Here is a 25,838-nt window from a genome sequence, read left to right as displayed (position 1 = left end):
GTGCTGGAAAAGGGGCAATTATTGATCAAGCCACACGATGGGGCAGTACTTAATGATTCAGCGCTTGGTTGAACTGAAAACCTTTCTTGTAGACATGGCTAACCCTCAACTGACGCTAAATGAAAGTCAGTGGAATCAGGTGACTGAGCTGGAAAAATTGCTAGAGCACCCATTTACAGTGACTAAAAAATTACAAGCAGAGGACTTAACTCCAGGTATTTTCTTAAAGGAGTGGAAGAACCTGATGTTTCGCCTGTCCCAAAGAGGAGGGTTAATTGCAAGTGGCATTGCTACATCAATGAAACGGAGAGAGGAGCTACTATTACAAAATAACATTCTTTTGGCAGCTGTTTATGTAGACCCAATGCATCGGATTCTTCTAGATGATCAACAGCTAAGTAAAGGAAAAGAAGCTCTGTTTGAAATAGCAGTAAGGATGAAAGGGTTGCAGAACAGTCAGGAGGAGCAAGAAGAATTTGGTCGTCCTGCCACATCTTCACCCTCATCATCAACTGATGAAGAATTTAATTTCGAAAAATATTTGGATCACAAGGACCGTGCAAAGCGTTCCCGCATAGAAGAAGAGTCATCCCCATCAAGGAACACAGCCAGTACATTTCAGCAGGATTTTTCATGTGCACTAAAAGAAATTGAGAAATTTGACCGTTCATCAAAAATAACAGTGCAACAAGCGATTCCTCTGTATCCTGACATTGTCAGAGATGTTGCCCGAGTGGTTACTGCTTTGCCACCAACACAAGTTAGTGTAGAGAGGTTGTTCTCTGCTCTCAAAATAATTAGATCAGATTTGAGGGCATCCATGAAGGAGGATCTGACAGAGGCAATACTTTTTCTGAGGACAAATTTATAGATTTCTTCTTATTAACTGCATAAAAGTGTTTATTGCATATTTACTTACAGTTTAGAAAAGTTTATAAAAGTTATTTGCTATATTCTAATTGTATTCTAATAAATGTAGTTTTTGCTCTAAGTGGTCTGATTACTTATATGATGGTGAGAAACTGAATAAGCACAATGTTTAATATTTTACAACAGTAAATTTGTTGTTATGAATTGGCCATTTATGAAGGAGTCTGAGTCGGAGCCTGATAAAATCCAGGAGTCGGAGTCGCAACTGTGGCTTACCGACTCCACAGCCCTGGTTAAAACGCCCTCCAGTTCCAAAAATTGACGTCTAACTCGATTCTCTAAAATCGACCATAAATTCTCAATGTTGAGGTCTGGGGATTGTGGGGGCCAGATGAGATGCTCAACTTCATTAGAATGTTCCTCGTGCCATGCGTTAACGATTCTAGCTGTATGAATTGGTGCATTATCATCTTGAAAGATGGTGTTCCCCTCCGGGAACAGTGCTTGAACCTTAGGATGCTCTTGGTCGCCCAAAATGCCTAAATAATCTCGGCTGTTAATTCTTCCATGAAGGGATATCATTGGCCCGGCGGATCTCCACGAAATAGCACCTCAGATCATCACAGAACCTCCGCCATATTTTACGGTTGGGAGAAGACAGTCTGGATGGAATGCTTCTTTCGGCTGTCTCCAAACGTACACTCGGCTGGAGGTCAGAAATAGGGTAAACGATGACTCGTCTGAGAATATCATGTTTCTTCTGCTCGAGGGACCAATTCTGGAGGTTCTACACCACTCTAAACGCTTGGAAACATTTGTCATTGAGAGCAGCGGTTTTCTAATTGCAGCTCTTCCGTGCAATCCAGATTTGTGCAGCTCCCGACAAACAGTTTTCATGGAAACTGGGTTCTGTAGGTGTTCATTGAGCTCAGCAGTGATCTTCAGAGCCGTGGTCTTGCGATCCTCTCACAATTCGCTTTAGAGTCCGACGGTCTCTGTCAACTTCGACTTTCGGCCGGACTTGTGCTTTGCTACGGACATTTTTCCTTCTCTTTCAAACGCAGTCATTACTTTGGAGACAGTACCTCAAGTATGTATGTGTGTGTGTGTGTGTGTGTGTATGTGTGTGTGTGTATGTGTGTGTGTGTGTGTGTATATATATATATATATATATATATATATATATATATATATATATATATAATGTGTATAGGGCCATGCACTTATTATACTCGCCACCTGCCATCTTCTCTTCCCGGTGCCGCTGTGGTCCCAAGCCACCATATTGTAACTGGAAGTCAGAGGTAAATGGCCACAAGTTCTCAATGCAAGTCTGAGAGCCTTGTCCTGGCCTCATTCTGGCTCTCATGGACACATTGGGTTGTGACTTCCGGATTGCCCAGCAGATAAAGATGGGGCATCTGGTAAGTATAAGACCATGTGCAGGGAACTTGCGTTAGTGGCACAACACTTAACAGTGCAATAAAAAAAATCACCATAATTGTTCTAGCTTGGGGAATCACGTTGCCAGGTCATTTTTAGCTCAAAGCGAATGATGGAAAAAAAAATGGCTGATCTGCAAGTTTTTTTCCCATCATTTCACCCCACTTGGAAACTTTTTTTCTCCATGTTTTTTTTTTCCTTTTTTAAAAAAAGTGGAGACCCAAAGTGTTTATTTACTTAACATAACAAACAGAGCAGGCTCTATCCCTCCTCAGGTACAGCACCGTCTCTCTGCGGTTGTCCAGTCTTTGTTTTGGATACATTGGTGACGTCGTATTGACCGTACGCACCACTTCTGCAGCATATTGCTGAGCTCAGCAGCTTGAGCCATCTACCTTGGCTTCGTCGTCAATGATCTATAAATGTGTGGGGTCCAGTTTCCTTAACATGTAGTAGCCCTTTAAGGCACCATGCCAGCATTTTTTTTTTATTTTACCACTGGCGTGGTGCATACAACCTAAGGTCCTCACTGTTCTACTTGTCGTTTCTCTCCTCAGTCTCGGGCGGTTTTTGACCATCTGGTTCGCTCCAGTGTTTGCTGGGTGACGAGAAGGTCACTTTTTGTTGTAAGTTTGAGAGCCTCGTTCTGGCTGTCGTAGACTTGCATTGACAGCATGTGAATATTACTTCTCACCAGTTAGAAGTTGTAGTAGCAAGATGGCTCCATGGGACTGGAGCACCTCAAATAAAAGGTGAAGACGCCAGTGGGGAAGTAATAGACTGTGTACAAGAGATCTTAAACACCACTCCAGCTCTGAAAAAAAACAAAACTGCAGGAGTGCTACTTTAACCCCTTCATGACCCAGCCTATTTTGACCATAATAACCTGGCCATTTTTTGCATTTCTGACCAGTGTCCCTTTATGAGGTAATAACTTCAACGCATCCTAGCGATTCTGAGACTGTTTTTCATGACATATTGGGCTTCATGTTAGTGGTAAATTTAGGTCAATAATTTTTGCGTTTATTTGTGAAAAAAACGGAAATTTGGCAAAAATTTTGAAAATTTCGCAATTTTCAAATTTTGAATTTTTATTCTGTTAAACCAGAGAGTTAGGTGACACAAAATAGTTAATAAATAACATTTCCCACATGTCTACTTTACATCAGCACAATTTGGGAAACAAATTTTTTTTTTTCTTAGGACGTTATAAGGGTTAAAAGTTGTCCAGCGATTTCTCATTTTTACAACAAAATTTACAAAACCATTTTTTTCAGGGACCACCTCACATTTGAAGTCACTTTGAGGGGTCTATATGGCAGAAAATACCCAAAAGTGACACCGTTCTAAAAACTGCACCCCTCAAGCTACTCAAAACTACATTCAAGAAGATTAACCCTTCAGGTGTTTCACAGGAACTAAAGCAACATGGAAGGAAAAAATGGACATTTTAATTTTTCCAACAAAAATTTTCTTTTGGCATCAATTTTTTCATTTTCACATGGGTAACAGGATAAAATGGATCCTGAAATTTCTTGGGCAATTTCTCCTGAGTACACTGATACCTCATATGTGGTGATAAACCACTGTTTGGACGCACGGCAGAGCTCAGAATGGAAGGAGCACCATTTGACTTTTTGAATGGAAAATATGCTGGAATATTTAGCGGTTGCCATGTCGCGTTTTGGAGAGTCCCTGTGTGCCTAAACATTGGAGGTCCCCCCACAAGTGACCCCATTTTGGAAACTAGACCCTCCAAGGAACTTATCTAGATGCATAGTGAACACTTTGAACCCCCAGGTGCTTCACAAATTGATCCGTAATAAAAAAAAGTACTTTTTTCACAAATATTTTCTTTTAGCCTCAGTTTTTTTCAGTTTCACGTGGGCCACAGGATAAAATGTAACGTAAAATTTGTTGGGCAATTTCCCCTGAGTACATCGATACCTCATATGTGGTTGTAAACCACTGTTTGGGCGCACGGCAGGTCTCAGAATGGAAGGAGCACCATTTGACTTTTTGAATGGAAAATATGCTGGAATATTTAGCGGTTGCCATATCGCGTTTGGAGAGTCCCTGTGTGCCTAAACATTGGAGCTCCTCCACAAGTGACCCCATTTTGGAAACTAGACCCCCGTAGGAACTTATCTAGATGTGTGGTGAGCACTTTGAACCCCCAAGTGCTTCACAGAAGATTATAACACAAAGCAGAGAAAATAAAAAAAATTATATTTTAGCAAGCTAATTTTTATTTTCCCAAGGGAAACAGGATAAATTGGACCACAAAGGTTGTTGTCCAGTTTGTCCGGAGTACGCTGGTACCCCATATTTGGGGGGGGACCACTGTTTGGGCGCATGGCAGGGCTCAGAAGGAAAGGAGCGCCATTTTGATTTTTTGAAAGGAAAATTAGCTCCAATCATTAGCGGACACCATGTCGTGTTTGGAGAGCCCCTGTGTGCCTAAGCTTTGGAGCTCCCCCACAAATGACCCCATTTTGGAAACTAGACCCCCTAAGGAACTTATCTAGATGCATAGTGAGCACTTTGAACCTCCAGGTGCTTCACAGAAGTTTACAACGCAGAGTCGTGAAAATAAAAATATTTATTTTTTCCTCAAAAAATCATTATTTAGCCCACAATATTTTATTTTAAAAAGGGTAACAGGATAAATTCGAACCCAAAAGTTGTTGTCCAGTTTGTCTTGAGTACGATGGTACCCCATATGTAAGGGTAAACCACTGTTTGGGCACACGTCGGGGATCGGAAGGGAAGTAGTGACGTTTTGAAATGCCGACTTGATGGAATGATCTGTGGGTGTCATGTTACGTTTGCAGAGCCCCTGATGTGCCTAAACAGTGGAAACCCCCCACAAGTGACACCATTTTAGAAACTAGACCCCCTAGGGAACTTATCTAGATGTGTGGTGAGCACTTTGAACCCCCAAGTGCTTCACAGAATTTTATAATGCCCAGGCGTGAAAATAAAAAATAATTTTTTTTCCACAAAAATAATTTTTTAGCCCCCTATTTTTTATATTCCCAAGGGTAACAGGAGAATTTAGACCCCCAAAGTTGTTGTGCAATTTTTCCTGAGTACGCTGATACCCCATATGTGGGGGTAAACCACTGTTTGGGCACACGTCGGGGCTCGGAATGGAGGGAGCACTGTTTGACTTTTTGAACGAAAAATTGGCTGGAATAAATGGTGGCTCCATGTCGCGTTTGGAGACCCCCTGATGTGCCTAATCAGTGGAAACCCCTCAATTCTAGCTCCAATCCTAACCCCAACACACCTAACCACAACCCTAACCCCAGTACACCGCTAATCCTAACCACAAGCCTTTCCCTAATCCCAACCCACCCCTAAACCTATTCCTAACCCTAATTCCAACCCTAACCCTAATTCCAACCCTAGCCCTAATTGAAAAATAAAAATATAAAAATATTTTCTTTATTTTATTACATGTGCCTGCCTATGGGGGTGATAAGGGGGGGGGGGGGGGGGGGCGGTGATTTACTTTTTTTTTTATTTGATCACTGTGAGAGTTTATCACAGTGATCAAAATAAAAGTAAATTGAATCTGCAGCCGGGAAATGCCGGCGGGCGCACTGCGCTTGCGCCTGCAATCTTCCAAGATGGCGGCGCCCATGCAGGAGGGACGGCGGGACACCGGGAGGCAGAGCGGGCCATAGGAGGTACCTGGGAGGGTGAGGAGGGTATCGGACAGCGGGGGGCACAGAAGGGGAGGGGGGAGTAGATCGTGACGACAGCGGCCCATCGTTGCCGTCAGTCCGTGGCGGGGGCTGATTGCCCCTGCCAGCCGGTGTGGGGGGGGGGGTTAAATTAGTGTCTCCAGCCATGTCCGATGCTAGTGCAGCATCGGCCATGGCTGGATTGTAATATTTCATCAATTTTCATTGATGAAATATTACTTTCGCTCTGATTGGCTGTTTCATTTTTAACAGCCAATCAGAGCGATCCTAACCACGTGGGGGCGAAGCCACCCCCCCTGGGCTTAACTCAATGTTGTCCTGTATCTGTGGGTCGGGTGACATTTCAGCGACCCCGGTCACCCGACCTGCGAGAACGCTAGTTATAGTATGAAGCCTACGGGGGAGTCATAGGTCGTGAAGGGGTTAAGTATGTTTGTATTGACTGAATTTGAATATAAAGGCGGATTTACATTACAGTTGTGGCCAAAAGTATTGACACCCCTGCAGTTCTGTCAGATAATACTCAGTTTCTTCCTGAAAACGATTGCAAACACAAATTCTTTGGTATTATTATCTTCATTTAATTTGTCTTAAATGGAAAAAACACAAAAAGAATTGTCCTAAAGCCAAATTGGATATAATTCCACACCAAACATAAAAAAGAGAGTGGACAAAAGTATTGGCACTGTTCTAAAAATCATGTGATGCTTCTCTAATTTGTGTAATTAACAGCACCTGTAACTTACCTGTGGCACCTAACAGGTGTTGGCAATAACTAAATCACACTTGCAGCCAGTTGACATGGATTAAAGTTGACTCAGCCTCTGTCCTGTGTCCTTGTGTGTACCACATTGAGCATGGAGAAAAGAAAGAAGACCAAAGAACTGTCTGAGGACTTGAGAAACCAAATTGTGAGGAAGCATGAGCAATCTCAAGGCTACAAGTCCATCTCCAAAGACCTGAATGTTCCTGTGTCTACCGTGCGCAGTGTCATCAAGAAGTTTAAAGCCCATGGCACTGTGGCTAACCTCCCTAGATGTGGACGGAAAAGAAAAATTGACAAGAGATTTCAACGCAGGATTGTGCGGATGTTGGATAAAGAACCTCGACTAACATCCAAACAAGTTCAAGCTGCCCTGCAGTCCGAGGGTACAACAGTGTCAACCCGTACTATCCTTCGGCGTCTGAATGAAAAGGGACTGTATGGTAGGAGACCCAGGAAGACCCCACTTCTTACCCCGAGACATAAAAAAGCCAGGCTGGAGTTTGCCAAAACTTACCTGAAAAAGCCTAAAACGTTTTGGAAGAATGTTCTCTGGTCAGATGAGACAAAAGTAGAGCTTTTTGGGCAAAGGCATCAACATAGTTTACAGGAGAAAAAAAGAGGCATTCAAAGAAAAGAACACGGTCCCTACAGTCAAACATGGCGGAGGTTCCCTGATGTATTGGGGTTGCTTTGCTGCCTCTGGCACTGGACTGCTTGACTGTGTGCATGGCATTATGAAGTCTGAAGACTACCAACAAATTTTGCAGCATAATGTAGGGCCCAGTGTGAGAAAGCTGGGTCTCCCTCAGAGGTCATGGGTTTTCCAGCAGGACAATGACCCAAAACACACTTCAAAAAGCACTAGAAAATGGTTTGAGAGAAAGCACTGGAGACTTCTAAGGTGGCCAGCAATGAGTCCAGACCTGAATCCCATAGAACACCTGTGGAGAGATCTAAAAATGGCAGTTTGGAGAAGACACCCTTCAAATATCAGGGACCTGGAGCAGTTTGCCAAAGAAGAATGGTCTAAAATTCTAGCAGAGCATTGTAAGAAACTCATTGATGGTTACCGGTTGGTCGCAGTTATTTTGGCTAAAGGTTGTGCAACCAAGTATTAGGCTGAGGGTGCCAATACTTTTGTCTGGCCCATTTTTGGAGTTTTGTGTGAAATGATCAATGCTTTGCTTTTGCTTCATTCTCTTTTGTGTTTTTTCTTTTAAGACAAATTAAATGAAGATAATACCAAAGAATTTGTGTTTGCAATCATTTTCAGGAAGAAACTGAGTATTATCTAACAGAATTGCAGGGGTGTCAATACTTTTGGCCACAACTGTAGATGTTTTTGACCGTGCAGTAATAACCACATCCAAAACTGCATGTAAAACCGCATGTTTTCTATTGCAGATTGCTGCCTTTTTTGCAGAGTAGTTGCTGGATGAGTAGTTATCGATGCTGTGATTGCTATGGTTTTGAGATGCAATTACTGTTTTTCAAAACTGTAGTCATTCACTATAAAATGTTTGTGCTGTCACACATGGGTTTTAATGGAGTGCTGTCCACAGAATCTCATCTAAACTTATTGTAAACCGTTCAGGCTACGTGCGCACGTTGTGGATTTGCCTGCGGAAATTTCAGTGCGGATTCTGCATCTCTTGGCAGAAAACTCAGTAGAAATTCTGCGCATTTTTTGTGCGGATTTCATGCAGCTTTGATATTGATTGACATGCGGATTTGTATGTGGCTTTGTCTGCGGATTTGTTAGCTCAATAAAGATGTACTACTGTAAAAAAAATAAATAAATAAATGCCTTTTTCACGTCCTACCTCCATTGTTGATGTGTTTCGGTCAAGATTGACTCTATTTTTGATTGTAAGCCCACACAGACTTCCTCCTTCTGATATATTTGTATTTTTTTAAAAATCTGCTGCATTTTTTCTGCCAAATCCGCAGCAATTCCGCATCAAATCCGCAAACATTTTTACACCTGCGGATTTGAGTGCCTCAGTGGCATTCAATGGGGGAAAAATGCTGCAGATCCTCAAAGAATTGACATGCTGCAGAAAATAATATGCTGCGAATCAGGATGGAAATTTCCGCAGCCTGTGCATACCTATTCTGGATTCCCATTGATTTAACCTTGCTTGAGCAATCATATGTGGGTTTGGTGCAAATCCACGCAGAACCGCAACGTGTGCACATAGCCTTACATATTGTGTTCCTCCAGCAAACCATGTTAAACTTTCAGGCAACTGATCATTTTCAAGCAAGGAATGTGAAATCTGCATTACCGGTGTATATTTTTTGCATACTATACCGGAGAATCTGTACCCCTAACGCATAACTAACTTACTGTAGTTTGAAATCAATACCTATAAAAGTCATGTCTTTTCTTCACAGAAGAAAAAAAAACTACAAACTGTTGCCAAATTTCCCAATTCCTCTGTGGCACATCTTAAATTTAGGTGTCTGAACATTGTAACTTGTGTTGCATTGAGCTGCATAATGGTTACCTGTCTGTTCACCTGGTCTACAACTGGCATCTCGTACCCATGATGCCAAAAACCTAGGTGTAACGGGAGCCCGGATGAGCAAGGACTAGAGAATTCTTATAGTAATTATTTTGCTAGGATTTTTTTTTTTATTATATAGTTTTTCGCTACGTTTGGAGATTCCTTGGACCTTGTTAGATTTTTAACCTGCTGTTTCAGTTAAAGGAAAAGCTATTGGAACAGGTCATAATTGCGGAGTTCACCAAAGGCTAATGTTGTGTAACAGCAGCATTCATTGACAAGTGGTCTTCTCATATTGTGTAGTACAGCTGAGCAGTAGCCAGGGATGCAAATTTCAGGTCAAATCTAAAAATTAAATTGTTTAAAGTTGACAACCCCTTTATCGCAATCTCCAGGACAGGAGATAACTTGTTAACCAGTGAGGGTTCAACGGCTAGGACTGCGTCTGTCTGCCGAACCGGAAACTTTCATACCTGTTAAGGCCTGTCTCACACTTCCGTTTTTTTTGTTCAGTTGCAATTCGCCAAAGATGGGAAAAAACGGATCCGTTTCCGTTGTGACACCAACGTATGCCACCGGACTGTTTTTTTGTCGGATCTGCTGAAGTAGGAAAGGTTTGGAGAGAGAGAGAGATTTTTCACTGTCGTTCAGTGTTCCTTATTCAGGGTTAAAATCCCTGGCAGAGTAAATCTGGCGGGCATGCGCAATACAAAATAGCGAACTGTCACTCAGAAAAAAGTTTCAGAGTCCGTCTCCTCTGCCTGGGAGCCGCTAGAATTCTGACGGGTCCGTCAGACGACCGTCAGTCAAAATCTGCCGCTAATGTAAGTCTATGGGGGGAAAAAAACCAGATCCGCCTCAAAAGGGGCAGATCCGTTTTTTTTCTAAAAGTGGCGGATTTTGACTGATGTCAAAAAACGAAGTGTGAAAGTTGAAACAGGCCTAATAGAGCGACACTGGCTGTGTGCGACCTTCCCCCTTCCATTTATTTCCTAAGTGGCTGCTGTGCTTGTTTTTTTTCCACCATCCCCATAGATGATGAATGGAGCAGTGAATAAACAGGGATAAAAGCTCACGGTCAGTGATCAAAATTTCCAGATCTGCTGATCAGTGCGGGTCCTACCGACCAGTAAGGCTTCTTTCACAGTTCAGTCTTTTGACGTCAGTTCCACTTCGTCAGGCTGTGTGCACACTTAGCTTTTTTTTTTTGCGGCGTTTTTCCGCAGCGGAATTGCTGCGAAAACGCATCCCATGCAATCCTATGGGATTCCGCAATGCTGTGGTAATGCTGCGGAATTGCATAGCGGAAAAATCTGCAGCATGCCCATTCTTTTTGCGGAATCGCAGTGATTCCGCACCCATAGGAATGCATTGATCCACTTACTTTCCGCATGTGGCTATGCCCACCATGCGCAAAGTAAGCGGATCATGTGCGGATGGTACCCAGGGTCTGGAGGAGAGGAGACTCCTCCATGCCCTGGTACCATAATCCTGTAAAAAATCGAATAATAATAAAAAATAGTGATATACTCACCCTCCGGCCGCCCCCAGAGTCCTTCCCGCCTCTCACCACGCTCCCGGTATCTTCCGGTCCCAGTAATGCTTTACGCGTGAGCGTGACATCATCTCAGGTCCTTTGCGCAAAACATTACTGGGACTCGAAGATGCCAGGAGCACCGCAGAGCAGATCGGGGGCCGTCGTAAGGTGAGAATAACAATATTTTTTATTTTTTTTTGATTATTTTAACATCCTACCTACCACATTTTCAAGGGATGCTAATCGCTGGGAATGCACAAGCAATTCCGTAAGCGGAAAACACTTGCAAAGCGCTTGTTTTCCACAGGAAAAATGTGCATGCGTTTTACCCACGGCGGGTAATTTCTGCAACGTGGGTACATAGCTTAAGTGTGAAAAAATGGATCCTTTGCAGATTGGCAAAAAACTGATGCACTGGATCCGTTTTTTTGAACGGATCCGTCGCAGCCAGTGTATGAAATTTAAAGGAACAGACCTCTGGAAAAGGAGAGGGAGAGAGAGATTGATTTCTGTGCCAGAACGGCTTTTGCGGTTAAATTAAATGAATGGAAATTTTTCCGGGCATGCTCAATTTAAAAAAATGTAATCCATCACTGGATTCGGTCAGTGACTGATCCGCCACCCATAGGCGTCCATTATAGCAGGTGACGGACGGCGACGGATCCGTCACCAGCTGTCTTTTCAACGCAGGCAAAAAACGTTACTATGTCCATTGTATCCAGACGACGGACGCTGACATTTTGACGGATCCGTCAAATGACGGATGTAACGGACAGCCATCCATTGCAATCCGTCCCTAATGCAAGTCAATGAGAAAAAACGGATTCCGCTAAAAGAAAAAACGGATCCGTTTTTTTCAAAAAAGGGTGGATTTCGACTGAAGTCAAAAGACTGACGTGTGAAAGAGGCCTAAGTTATCACTTAGGCGATAACATGTTTTAGCAGGACAACCCATCTACCTCACTCTCTGATTTTGAACCAGTCACAGAAGAAGAAGTAAGCAGGCTCCTTGCATCTTCTCGCCCAACCACTTGCATCAGTGACCCATTTCCGTCACATCTCCTCCAGTCCCTTTCCCCTGCTGTCACCCCTCACCCTAACTAAAATATTTAACCTCTCTCTCTCTTCTGGTATCTTTCCCTCATTTAAGCATGCCATCATACATCCACTACTTTAAAAAACCATCCCTCGACCAAAACTGTGCCGCTAACTATAGACCTGTCTGTAATCTTCCCTTCATCTCTAAACTCCTGGAACGCCTGGTCCACTCCCGTCTTATCCGCTATCTCTCTGGTAACTCTTCTTGACCCTCTCCAATCCGGTTTCCGCTCTTTACACTCTACTGAAACTGCCCTCACTAAAGTCTCTAATGATCTACTAACAGCTAAATCAAATGGTCATTACTCCATGCTAATTCTCTTGGATCTCTCTGCAGCATTTGACACTGTGGATCATCAGCTCCTCACTATGTTCTGTTCCATTGGCCTCAAAGACACCGTTCTCTCCTGGTTCTCCTCCTATCTCTCTGGCCGCTCCTTTACTGTATCTTTTGCTGGTTCCTTCTCCTCTCACCTTCCCCTTACTGTTGGGGTTCCTCAAGGATCGGTTCTAGGCCCCCTCCTCTTCTCCGTGTACACTGCCCCTATTGGTCAAACAATCAGTAGATTTGGTTTCCAGTACCATCTCTATGCTGATGACACCCAATTATACGCTTCTTCTCCTGACATCACGCTAGCCTTTCTAGAAAACACTGTCGATTGTCTAAACGCTGTGTCTGCCATCATGTCCTCACTATATCTGAAACTGAACCTGTCAAAGACTGAACTCCTTGTGTTTCCTTCCTCTACTAATGTACCTATACCCAGCATTGCCATTTCTGTGTGTGGTTCCACTATTACTCCTCAGCAACATGCCTGCTGTCTTGGGGTCATACTTGATTCCGAGCTTTCCTTTGCCCCCCACATTCGATCACTGGCTCGCTCTTGTCATCTGCACCTCAAAAACATTTCTAGAATTCGACCTTTTCTTACTTTTGACTCTGCAAAAACTCTTGCTGTTTCTCTTATTCATTCTCGTCTCGACTATTGTAACTCTCTTCTAATCGGTCTCCCTCTTACCAAACTCTCCCCTCTGTCTTAAATGCTGCAGCCAGGATCATATTCCTCACCAATCGTTACACCGATGCCTCTACCTTGTGCCAGTCATTACACTGGCTACCCATCCACTCCAGAATTCAGTATAAACTTATTACCCTCACCCACAAAGCTCTTCATGGCTCAGCACCAGCCTACATCTCCTCCCTTGTTTCAGTATACCACCCTACCCGCGCCCTCTGTTCTGCTGATGACCTGAGGTTAGCATCCTCAATCAGAACCTCCCACTTCCATCTCCAAGACTTTACACGTGCTGGCCAATTCTTTGGAATGCACTTCCCAGGTCAATACGATTAGTCCCCAATCCCCACAATTTTAAGCGTGCTCTGAAAACGCATTTATTCAGACTGGCCTATCGCCTCAACACATTAACCTAATCTATCCCTGTGTGGCACAGCCAAAAGTTTTACCATAACCAGGTTCCCCGCATCATGTTCTCACATGCTTTATTCATCCATTAGCCCTCTGTATCTGTACTGTTACACACTTAACATTATGGGTGGTCCATACAATCAGGGCAACTGTTACCACCTACCTTTCGTGTCTACCTCTTTCCTCATAGACTGTAAGCTTGCGAGCAGGGCCCTCATTCCTCTTAGTATTTGTTATAATCTATGTGATTATTATGCTATAATGTCTATTGTCTGTACAAGTCCCCTCTGAAATGTAAAGTGCTGCGGAATATGTCGGCGCTATAGATATAAAATTTATTATTATTATTATTATTATTATTATAATAATAGCAAATGAGTCACCATATTTTCTGTTTGCTTTCAGAGCACCTAAAATTGAAGCTTGGTGCATCAATATTTTGTCATCAGAAAGCATATAATTGAATATATTTGTTAATTGTATTATTCAGATCTTTGTTTAGTCATAATTCTCTGCTTGAAATACTGTAAAAGAGCATTTCAATGCTATACCCTGTCTCAAATGGAAATGTTACAAGCCTGGCAGCAAAGTATTGTACAGCCAATACTTGGGTTTTGCTCCTTTTTTTGCACTGTGGGCTTTAAAGAACTGTGAGTTACAGTGCCTTGCAAAAGTGTTCGGCCCCCTGGAACTTTTCAACCTTTTCCCACATATCATGCTTCAAACAAAAAGATACCAAATGTAAATTTTTGGTGAAGAATCAACAAGTGGGACACAATTGTGAAGTTGAACGAAATTTATTGGTTATTTTAAATTTTTGTGGAAATTCAAAGACTGAAAAGTGGGGCGTGCAATATTATTTGGCCCCTTTACTTTCAGTGCAGCAAACTCACTCCAGAAGTTCATTGTGGATCTCTGAATGATCCAATGTTGAACTAAATGACTAATGATGATAAATATAATCCACCTGTGTGTAATCAAGTCTCCGTATAAATGCACCTGCTCTGTGATAGTCTCAGGGTTCTCTTTGAAGCACAGAGAGCATCATGAAGACCAAGTAACACAACAGGCAGGTCCGAGATACTGTTGTGGAGAAGTTTAAAGCTGGATTTGGATGCAAAATGATTTCCAAAACTTTAAACATCCCAAGGAGCACTGTGCAAGCGATCATATTGAAATGGAAGGAGTATCATACCACTCCAAATCTACCAAGACTCGGCCGTCCCTCTAAACTTTCATCTCAAAGAAGGAGAAGACTGATCAGAGATGCAGCCAAGAGGCCCATGATCACTCTGGATGAACTGCAAAGATCTACAGCTGAGGTGGGACAGTTTGTCCATAGGACAACAATCAGTAGTACGCTGCACAAATCTGGCCTTTATGGAAGAGTGGCAAGAAGAAAGCCATTTCTCAAAGATATCCATAAAAGGTGTCATTTAAAGTTTGCAACAAGCCACCTGGGAGACACACCAAACATGTAGAAGATGGTGCTCTGGTCAGATGAAACCAAAATCAAACTTTTTGGCAACAATTCTAAATGATATGTTTGGCGTAAAGGCAACACAGCTCATCACCCTGAACACACCATCCCCACTGTCAAACATGGTGGTGGCAGCATCATGGTTTGGACCTGCTTTTCTTCAGCAGGGACAGGGAAGATGGTTAAAATTGATGGGAAGATGGATGGATACAGGACCATTCTTGAAGAAAACCTGTTGGAGTCTGCAAAAGACCTGAGACTGGGATGGAGATTTGTCTTCCAACAAGACAATGATCCCAAATATAAAGCAAAATCTACAATGGAATGGTTCACAAATAAACGTATCCAGGTGTTAGAATGGTCAAGTCAAAGTCCAGACCTGAATCCAATCGAGAATCTGTGGAAAGAGCTGAAAACTGCTGTTCACAAACGATCTCCATCAAACCTCACTGAGCTCGAGCTGTTTGCCAAGGAAGAATGGGCAAGAATTTCAGTATCTCGATGTACAAAACTGATCGAGACATACCCCAAGCGACTTGCAGCTGTAATCGCAGCAAAAGGTGGCGCAACAAAGTATTAAGTTAAAGTGGCCAAATAATATTTGTTCTACTTCTCAATTGTGTTCCACTTGTTGTTGATTCTTCACCAAAAATTTACATTTGGTATCTTTATGTTTGAAGCATGATATGTGGGAAAAGGTTGAAAAGTTCCAGGGGGCCGAATACTTTCGCAAGGCACTCTATGTAACTATTTCTTATATTGTACAGGGAATCTGTCAGCAGGATTTCACCCAACGAACTATTTGAATGCGTATTTATTTCAAAGACAAGTCCTATATTAACTTTACATGGCCAATCCAGTCCATTAGTCAGATATCAGCGTTTGAATCGATAAGCATATGAGACTGCAGAACGATTTCTAGATCTAAAGCCTCTGTCTCTCCAGCTCTGTTCCCTGCACAGTGATGCCTTCTGCTGAGAGATTCCCTTTAAATACAGTGTAATATCTCATTGAGCTTACGTTTCTGCTAATCTAGTGTGGGAAAAACACAGTGAAAGTGATGACTTTTCAACTGAGACAAAAAACGTCCCTACGGACGTTGTCTCTAGCTGACAGACACAGATTTTCCGACGGATCCGTCGCACGACGGACGAAACGGAAGGCCATTCGTCACAATCCGTCGCTAATACAAGTCAATGAGAAAAAAACGGATCCAGCAAAATAATTTGCTGCATCTGTTTTTTTCTAAAAACGACTGATTGTGACTGATGCAAAAAGACTAAAGTGTGAAACAGGCCTAAGTGAATCTGACTGTATGGGTTCTACTAAATAAGATTTGACATATCTGTTTATTATGTTTATGCTTTCTTATAAAAAGCTGCAACTCATGTACATTGAGGCTTTTAGAATTGAACTTCCCAAATGCTTCCCTCTCCACTCCTTCCTGGGAAATAAAAGGGGTTTTCCCACAAACAAAGTACATTTTATATCGATAGATCGTTGAGAAATAATAATTATTTTCCACAATTGGATGTGTTTTTAAAAAAAGTCTCCGTGCTGCTGTGATGATGTTATAAATGTGCCCCTGCTGTGTACTGTGTAATGTCTGTGTCTGACCGTACAGGGACATTGTCTGATCATACAGCTCATGTGCAGGGGAGGAAGCAATAGATTATACAGACAGGACAGCAGGGGATTGCAGCAGATTCTTTGTTGGGTAAAATCTTTCCCTGCCTGTTGTTGCAGGATATTTTACCTCAAAGACAGAATCAGCTGTGATCCCCTGCTGTAATGTCCTTTTGCTTCCTCCCCTGCCCGCGAGCTGTGGAATCATCACATGTTCATCGATGTGACTCAGATTCAGCCATTAAAATCTGTGGTAATCTGTTTAGCTTTCCATCCATTTTACACTGGTCCATTACTAAGATTCAGTGGATAAATTAAAGTTCAGACAGTGTACGTGCTTCAGTTTTTAAGAGATTAGAAAAAAAACAGATATAGTAAAGATGAGAGAGAGTTGTGCGTTATGCATTTAAAGATGAAAAACTGCCGCAGAAATAACTCGTTTTTTGGGGGGGGGGGGATTATGCGTTTTGTTTTTCTCCTGCTAACTTATTGTGACTACAATGGAGAAAGTCTACAGTAAAAATGGTGAAAAAATTAACATGCCGCAATATTTTTTTATTTTTTAATATATTGAATATATTGCTCCACAGGTTAAAAAAAAAAAAAAAATGAGAAAAAATGCACGATGTGAATGAGATTTTAAGACTGACTCCATCCCCTAACGCCACACTCACACTCCACTCACTCTATACTGGTTTACCACACCCAGATTTTGTTTTTTTTAAAAACTTTTTCCATATATGGTCCATTAGCTGATTTTCTTTTTTTTAAAAAAGCAATGCTTTATTCCTTGGAAGTTTTTGTGCAAATTTTTGCCTTTTTTTTTGCAATTTACTTAGAAAACGGGCCACAATTATAGTATTTTTTTTTTTTTGTGTCAATAACTGCATAATTTGGGATGCTTAAAGGGAGCCTGAAAAAAAAAAAAAGCTATTAACCTGCAGATATGGGGTTAATCTGCTGGTTAATAGCCTTGTTAACCTGCCCGGGGCTTCTGGTTTCAGTCACAGGCGGTGCTGGCGCTGGTTCAGTCACCCCACTAAGCGGCGGCTATAACTGTGTCTTTAGCCCTCACTGACACTGGCTCTGCATTAGTGTCGGCTCCCGGCCAGTGCCAGGGGCACGGATTTAACTGAGAGCGATGACTGAACCAGTGCTGGTGCTACCCACTTGACTGAAACCATAATGCTGCTGGGGAGAATAAAGTTAATTTTCTCCTGGCAGTGTTCGGCTAAAAGCCTCGTTACACATAACGATGTCCCAGCGATCCCACCAACGATCTGACATGATGGGATCGCTGGGACTTTGTTAGGCTGATCGCTGGTGAGCTGTCACAAGACAGCCCCTCCAGCGATCAGGATCAGCGACGCTGGTTTCTAATTTAAACTTCGGGTATCCAGGAGCCGCGGCTCCTGAATACCCGCTGCTTACCTTGGAAACCGGCGTACACGCTGGTTTCCAAGGTAAACATCGGGTATCTAAGAGCCGCGCGACTCCTGGATACCCGCTGTTTACCTTGGAAACCAGCGTGTACGCCGGTTTCCAAGGTAAACAGCGGGTATCCAGGAGCCGCGGCTCCTGGATACCCGATGTTTACATTAAAAACCAGCGTTGCTAATCGCTGGTCTTTGCGTGCTGGCCAGCGGGAGACCAGCGATCGAAAAACGGCCCAGGACGATGCTACACGATCAGCGATAACCGGCGGGAGGGGGCCGTTCGCTGATCCCCGTCACACACAGCGATCTCACTGGCGAGATCGCTGTGGCGTCACAAAATCAGCGATCTCTCTAGCGGGCACCAAGCTGGTTGGTAACGCTATTAACCTGCAGATTAACCACATATCTGAAGGTTAATAGCATTGATCTGGTGACGGGTTAACTGCATTTACAGATGCTGATCTGCAGTATTGAATGACCACTGATTGACCATATGTTTGTTGGCTTCTGTTTAGTATCATGTTTACACTGGTGGACCACACACTGAACAATCAGTATTAGATCATTCAGGGTGCCATAGCCTGCTGGTTTTCTTTTTAGCTCCAGTTATGTTTATGCTGGATGTAAAAATAAAACAAAGTGCATCATTATTGCTATGTAGGGATTCACCTTTAAAATTGTTACATGCATGCAGCAGTGTGAAAGGTAAATAAGCAAAAGGTAGCAAGGAAATCTGCTGACTGCTCAATGCCGAGGCTTCCTGTTCAGGAAATGACATTCAGAAGGACACATCTAGTCCTAGTCTTTATTTCTGTTTGTTTCCAGGGTTTTGGATATTAGGTATGCTTTGTATCAGAGCCAGCCGAACTGTGATTTCATCATTCACTACACCTTTGTAGAAGAAAATTGTGTCTTTGCTCTTGCTCTTTCCTCTGTTTTGTAATCCACTTCTGCAACCTGCTTGCATCATCCCTTTGTATTTCACCTGCTTGTGTAAGAAGTGTGTATATTTCCAGTTAATGGGCTTGTGTAATTGTCTATTCAGCATTGCATTTGGGAGTGTTAGCTCAGTAATGTGTCGGCTTTGTGACTATTTGTGGTTTTCTCTCTCAGTGAAGTAACCTTTACTATGCTTGTCCCCAGGGATGTGACCCACCAAATCATAGTGAAACCCGAACGGTTTATGTGGCAAATAGATTCCCTCAACATGGACATTACGTTCCTCAAAAATTTGCAGACAACAGAATAATTTCCTCTAAGGTAAGTTGTTTGTGTCTGTTGGCATACATTATAGACTGCATGGAAGCAAGACTGGTGCCCAATGCCCTGTGTGCCACTGCCGAGTACATGATGTAAGCCTGTGTACAGATTGTATGTTAATCTCCTAGACGTGAGACTTAAGATAAATCCTTATAGCTTAGGTAAAGGAATGATGAGTCATCAGTGTGTGAAGGTTCAATCCAGTCCATAATTATCTATTTTTAGGCCTACCTGTTTCTGTGATTTCATAGTCTCTGTGGTAAAAGTTCCCATATACTGTGCTTTATTTCAGTAGCATTATATACTAGAATGTAGCACACTGTCAGTAGTAACAAGATACAAACCCTACTTTTATGTCTCCCCTGAGTCGAGGAGACATGACTAGGGGAAAAATCAATGTATTCTGCTACACCAGCTTTGGGGAACCTCAGGCCTATAGGGGATATTTACGGCCCTCAATGACCTTTCCCTGGCAGATTCCCGGGGTCCGCAGTGCTTGGGCTATCAGATGTGTTTTGACGTTCGCCGACCTTTTAATTTCTACTTGCTCTGAGAGCACGTACACGCAGCGTTCACTACTGAACACTGAGGCGCGTGCAATGAAAGATTGCATCCTGACACCAGTGCCAGCGTCAGTATTTATTTTTGGAAGGATTTGGTGCCCGATTTGCGCCGCCCACAAAGGATGGTATTAATATCCAAATGGCCCTTTGCAGAAAAACACACATAATGTAATTTGTTGATCACTATCACATTCAGCATTTGAAATCTTACCCTTCCTCACACACAGCTGAAGTTCTGTTTAGGCCAGTTTTCCACACTGGCTGTGGGCCTCCTGACCCAAACTCAACAGCTTTATAGGGGTATATGAAGCTGTTACGATTGGGTCAGGAGACGTTTGACTAATCTGAAAATTGTGGTCCATGCACAAACATTGAAACTTGGACGTGTGATACTAACCTAGCATGGACTTCTTATGGAGAACTAACTTCTCCATAGCACTAACAGCAAGTGTTCGAGATTAAATGAAGTCACTCGGATACAGGTGTATTATGACCGCTCAAACCAACCTTGGGTTAGTTATTCATGTTTGTCATACAATTTTTTCTCCATAGTAACCTGACATAATTCTTAAGATTCTTACAGTACTTTTTCCCGTGTCCAGTTCTTCACTGCAGCTCACCTACCATTGTTGCCTTGTCATCCAGAGCAGATATAACCAATGCTACTCTCTCCCCCCGTAGTTACTTGGCCCTTATCAAATTGCTTGCATAAATGTCATACAAGGAAGAGTGCACCATCAGAAACTATGGAGTGCCACTATGTGTGCGTGCATAGGGAGAGACCTGTCAGTCATGCATAGCCTGGCAGGGCGAGCTTGGTGGGGCATGCCTCGGTTACTAGTCATTCTGTTACTTGCCCCCTGTTTTAAAATGTTTTAACAAACGCCGGAGCGCTGCAGAGTGGGAAATGGAGTGAAGTGAAGCCACAGGGAATGTCATGACAGGCTTCCTTTAATGTGCTTTACTTGTTTTCTGTGTAGGAAGCACGAAGTACAAGTGGTGCTGTTCAGGAGCCAAATTAAAAATGGGAGTCTATGTAACTAAAACAAGGAAACTGATGTTTAATGGAAACCTGTCACTAGATTCATGCTGCCTGAACCATGGGTGTCATTAGTTACATTAGCTGCGCAATTGCAACCAGGTATGTTTTACTCTGAAACAAACCCAGCATTTCAGAGAAAACCTAGTTTGAAAAGCTGACCTGGGACTATAGGCAGACTAGTCTGGCTCAGCCCCCATCTGGCATATCTATGTCCCGCTCCAGTTGACTAACAGGTCTCTCTGTTACACATATGGGAGAGACTTGTCAATCAACTATCGCCAGGCATGGAGAAGCCGGATGGGAGTTACGAGGGACTAGTCAGGTCTCGCCCAATGACACCCCAGACCTGCTTTTTAAACGGTTTTCTCTGAAATGCTGCTCTGTTTCCAAGTAAAGCTTATCTGGCTGTAATTGCACAGCCAAACTCGAATTCACAGTGCTTGAAGATCAGGACACATGAATCTAGTAATAGGTTTTAAGATGTGTACCTTTTTTTGTTAAGGATCTACAATCTACATCATCTTTGTAGAAAATTCTTCTGCTTATATTGGCTTGTAGAAAAGGACAAGCTACTAATTGTTTATTTGTCTTAAAAAAAAAAAAAATGCTTAATCTAAATCATTAGTTCAAGGCCACCAAAATACTGTACATTTAAAAATGTGATCCCCTTTCTGTAAAAATTAATTTTATATATTGGATACTGTTTTATTTTTGACAGTGATTTGGATTGGATGTGGCTTTTTTATTTTATTTTTTGACTGCTTTTTATTTTACATTTATTTTATATTTTGGACTCACATAAAGTTATAAAAAGCTTTTGGGGACATTACAGTGTTTGAGTACTATTTTCTTTTTAATTTGGTTACCCCTGTAACTGGGACTGTGGTATATTAGGACTAGGGCCCAACAGCTCCTGCTCCCACCCTGCATCTGTCCTTACAGAGGCTGTGCTGATAGTGCTTCCTATTAATCTGTACACAGTGCTAGTTCACTGCTGTGTATACAACGATAGTGAAGGCAGAGACGGTAATAAAGGATCTATGCCTTTCTTATGGGGACAGACAGCTACACTGTCATGCAGCTGCATGCAGGGCTGTGGAGTCGGAAAGCCAGACTTCTGACTCCACGACTCAGTCGCCGACCCCACAGCTTTGCTTCACTACTGAGCATGTACATAAAGTGCAGCACAGATTCATCTCTGCTAAAAGCCGAGATCCTTACATCAGGAACAGAACAGACATTTATAGGACATTTCATAACGTTCCCAAATTCTTAGCAAAACATTTACAGCACATTTTGCATTCAACTACTGTGCCCAATTCATTGTATATTTAGAGTCTATTCATTTTATTCCGACTCCATCAGAATTGACACCGACTCCACAGCCCTGCACGATCACATGCAGCTGCTCAACTATATAGTGACATTTTAGAGACATCTGGGTGATCCAGAAGTAGTTTAAAAGGAAGATTAGGTACAGCTGTAAGTGAAACTTTATAAGTCAAGTGTGCACAGCTAAGTATATATTTGATAGGATTGATTAACTATTTTATATGTACTTTTTGCTTTTGCATTTATTTCTGCATATTGAATGTATTTTCATGTATTTTCTCTTTGTAGTACACAGTGTTGAACTTCATTCCTAAAAACTTATTTGAACAATTCAGAAGAATAGCCAATTTCTATTTTCTCATCATATTTCTGGTCCAGGTAAGACATTTATCTCCATGACCCTGTTATCTTACAATGCAATGTACATAATGTTAGAGACTCAGAACATGATTATGAATGTGTGTAATATATATATATACGGTGTATATATATATATATATATATATATATATATATATATATATATATATATATATATACGGTGTGTATATATATATATATATATATATGTATACTGCAGAGCTCTTAAGTTCCATGGCCCCTTCAAGCAGCTGCAGGTCTGATTAATGACCTATGCTAGTGAGTGGCTATGAGTGTTCTATTCCGTTAAACCCACTTTAAACCGCTGGCTGTAGCTCCAAAATAATTCCGTCTTCCATGGTCCTAGACCAAGTTTTCAGCTCACAGGCTGTGTCAATGTAGATGGGATAGCAGCTGTTGTGACCTGTCTGACAATGCAAGGGAACGGTCATTATTTTTTTTTCTAGTTTTGCAGCCTTATGTGTTGGCCTACAGTTTTAAGAAGTTATGTCTCTACATAGATGTAAGTTAATAGAAAAATAAATTGCAATGCAGGTCACTATGGTTTTTTTTTTTTTTTTCAGCTTATGATTGATACGCCAACAAGTCCAGTAACAAGTGGCCTTCCCCTATTTTTTGTCATAACCGTAACAGCCATCAAACAGGTAAATCTATATTCTCACATGTTTGTTCCATTTCCTGAATACAAAACTACTTTAGTCAGTATTTCACTTTCATGTGCAACGTTTGTACTGCCTTCGTTTCTTGATACGGTGCCTCAGCAAATTTAGTGTACAGTAGCTTCACCAGATACCTGATACTGAATCTGGAGCTTACGTGGAAGTACACGTTAGTGTTTGTTCTGGACCTATTTTCCTTTGTTACAATACTAGCCAGGTGCACAGACAGTTCAGTATTTTTCCAAGGAGTATATGTAGTAACCACCATTCTAGGATTCACGCTTCCAAACTTAAAGATCATATTGCAAAAGTTGATGAAACTAATGGTTCATTTATACACTGTAAAATTATCTTGAATGAGTGTTACTAGGAAAGCTTGTTCCCTGATAATGCAGTGTAATCAGACTGCCAGTTGTCTGATGAACTAGCAAAATGCTTGTTCATTAGGTGAAATGATATTTTGTGCTGCTGATCAATGTTTACGTCCTGTGGACTCGTGCTGCTGAGAACAATGGCAGCCTATGCGCACTGAACAATCTATTACAAATCGTTTAGTTCTGGTCAGAAGAGGTGGACGTGCCTATCTGTGTTACTATGCTTTTAGGGTAAGTGCACACGTTGTGGATTGTACTGCGGATTTTTCAGCGCGGATTTGGTAAAATCCGCAGGTCAAAAGACCTGCGGTTTATCTGCGGATTAGCCTGCGGTTTTCCCCTGCGGTTTGACACCTGTACAATGGAGCAGGTGTAAAACCGCTGCGGAATCCACACAAAGAATTGACATGCTGCGGATTTGAAACCGCAGCAAATCCGCGTGGAAAAATCCGCAGCATGTGCACAGCGTTTTTTGTTTTTCATAGATTTTAATGGTATTGTACAACGCAGCAGAAACTGCTGCGGATCTGCAGGGCAAAAACCGCTGCGGATTCGCAGCAGAATCCGCAGCGTGTGCACATACCCTTATACAATTGCAGATCAGCAATGCCGGTTTGTGTAAACTAACCTAAGACTTTTCTAAAATACGTATTACCAAGTTGGGTTTGCTATTAGAGTGACCCCAAGATCAGATTAGATTATCTGTCTGTGGAGGAGGAGGAAGAGGATCTCATGTGGTTTTGCACTTAGATCCAGCATAATTTTGTCTCGTCGCTGGCAAATAGAGTACTAGAGGAAAACGGTTCAGCGATTTTTGACATATATTCGATATTAGCGGATCACTAGTGCATCCCAGTGGGCAACATGTACACACAGGTCAAATCTGCCAAAATGTTCTCATTCTCTGGAAAGAGCCTGAACTTTATCAAAAACTACACTGTGTTCCAAATTATTATGCAAAAAATATTTCCTCATATTTTCTCTAAATTACCTATATGAATTGCAGTCATTGTTATTTTCCAGTCATCTAATATCCTAGTATAATTGCAATGTTTTTGAACAAACTGCCTATGAAAACAGTATATTTTTAAAAATAAGAAACACTCAAAATGCATGTTCCAAATTATTATGCACAGCAGAGTTTTCAACCTTTTTATTTTGAACAAAAAAATGGTCAATTGTGAAATTATAAGCATTATCAGCTTATTACAAAATGAAATCAAACAGTTTTCAAGTCAAAACTTTATTCTAAGTGATGTTACATTTGCACATAGGACCCCTTGTTCGAAAGAAGCTTCTGAACGCTCTCGTCCATTGAATTTGTCAGTTTTTGGATGGTTTGTGCTTCAATTGTTTTGCATATGGACAGAATACCCTCCCAGAGCTGTTGCTTAGATGTGAACTGCCTCCCGCCATCATAGACACTCCTTTTGATGATGCTCCAGAGGTTCTCAATGGGGTTGAGGTCAGGGGAAGATGGTGGCCACACCATAAGCCCATAGCAGCCAGAGATGCAGATGTGTTATTTGCAGCATGAGACGGTGCATTATCATGCATGAAAATGATCTTGCTGCGGAAAGCACAGTTCTTCCTCTTGAACCATGGCAGGAAGTGCTGTTTCAGAAACTCCACATAGATTATGGGGTTCATCTTAACCCCTTCAGGGATCCTAAAGGGGCCGACAATCTCTCTCCCCATGATTCCAGCCCAAAACATTACTCCACCTCTTCCTTGTTGGCGCCTTAGTCGTGTTTCATGGGGTGTCCATCAACCAGCCATCCTCCACTCCATCCATCTGGACCATCGAGCGTTGCATGGCACTCATCGGTGAATAAAACAGTTTGGTAGTCAGTCTTCATGTATCGTTTGGCCCACTGGAGCCGTTTCTGCTTGTGTGCAGTGGATAGAGGTGGTCGACAGGATGGCTTACGCACAGCTGCAAACCTCTGAAGGACCCTGCATCTTGTTGTTTGGGGGACGTTGGAGGCACCAGCAGATTCAAAAACTTGTCTGCTGCTATGACAAGGCATTTTTGCAGCTGCTCTTTTAACCTGACGCAATTGCCTGTTGGAAAGAGTCCTCAATTTTTCCTTATCAGCACGCACACGTGTGTGCTGGGAATCAGCTACATACTTCTTGATTGTGCGATTATCACGATGAAGTGTCTTGGCAATGTTGATTGTACTCATGCCTTGACCTAAATACTCCACAATTTGTTGCTTCTTAGCAGCCGACACATCCTTTTTCTTTCCCATTTTGGCAAAAAATGTAGGCTGCTTAATAATGTGGAACAGCCTTCTTAAGTAGTCTTGCCTTTATTT

At 42.2% G+C, this 25,838-nt stretch overlaps 1 protein-coding gene across 6 annotated transcripts in view; it reads left to right on the top strand.

Moving 5' to 3' along the window:
- Window positions 1-25,838, top strand: part of ATP11B (ATPase phospholipid transporting 11B (putative)) — a 198,816-nt gene that overhangs the window by 34,572 nt on the left and 138,406 nt on the right. For all 6 annotated transcript variants that reach the window (XM_073578764.1, XM_073578767.1, XM_073578763.1 and 3 more), the window contains exons 2-4: window positions 19,050-19,166; window positions 22,392-22,481; window positions 23,048-23,128. In XM_073578764.1, the coding sequence (XP_073434865.1) occupies window positions 19,050-19,166; window positions 22,392-22,481; window positions 23,048-23,128 (288 nt within the window). The remainder of the gene's footprint in view (window positions 1-19,049; window positions 19,167-22,391; window positions 22,482-23,047; window positions 23,129-25,838) is intronic.

This window comes from Dendrobates tinctorius, unplaced genomic scaffold, assembly GCF_039654945.1.
Source record: "Dendrobates tinctorius isolate UK_male_01 unplaced genomic scaffold, ASM3965494v1 ptg000060l, whole genome shotgun sequence".
Classification (NCBI taxonomy): Eukaryota; Metazoa; Chordata; class Amphibia; order Anura; family Dendrobatidae; genus Dendrobates; species Dendrobates tinctorius.
The sequence above is the reverse complement of the archived record's forward strand: the minus strand, read 5'-3'. Positions and strand labels throughout refer to the sequence as shown.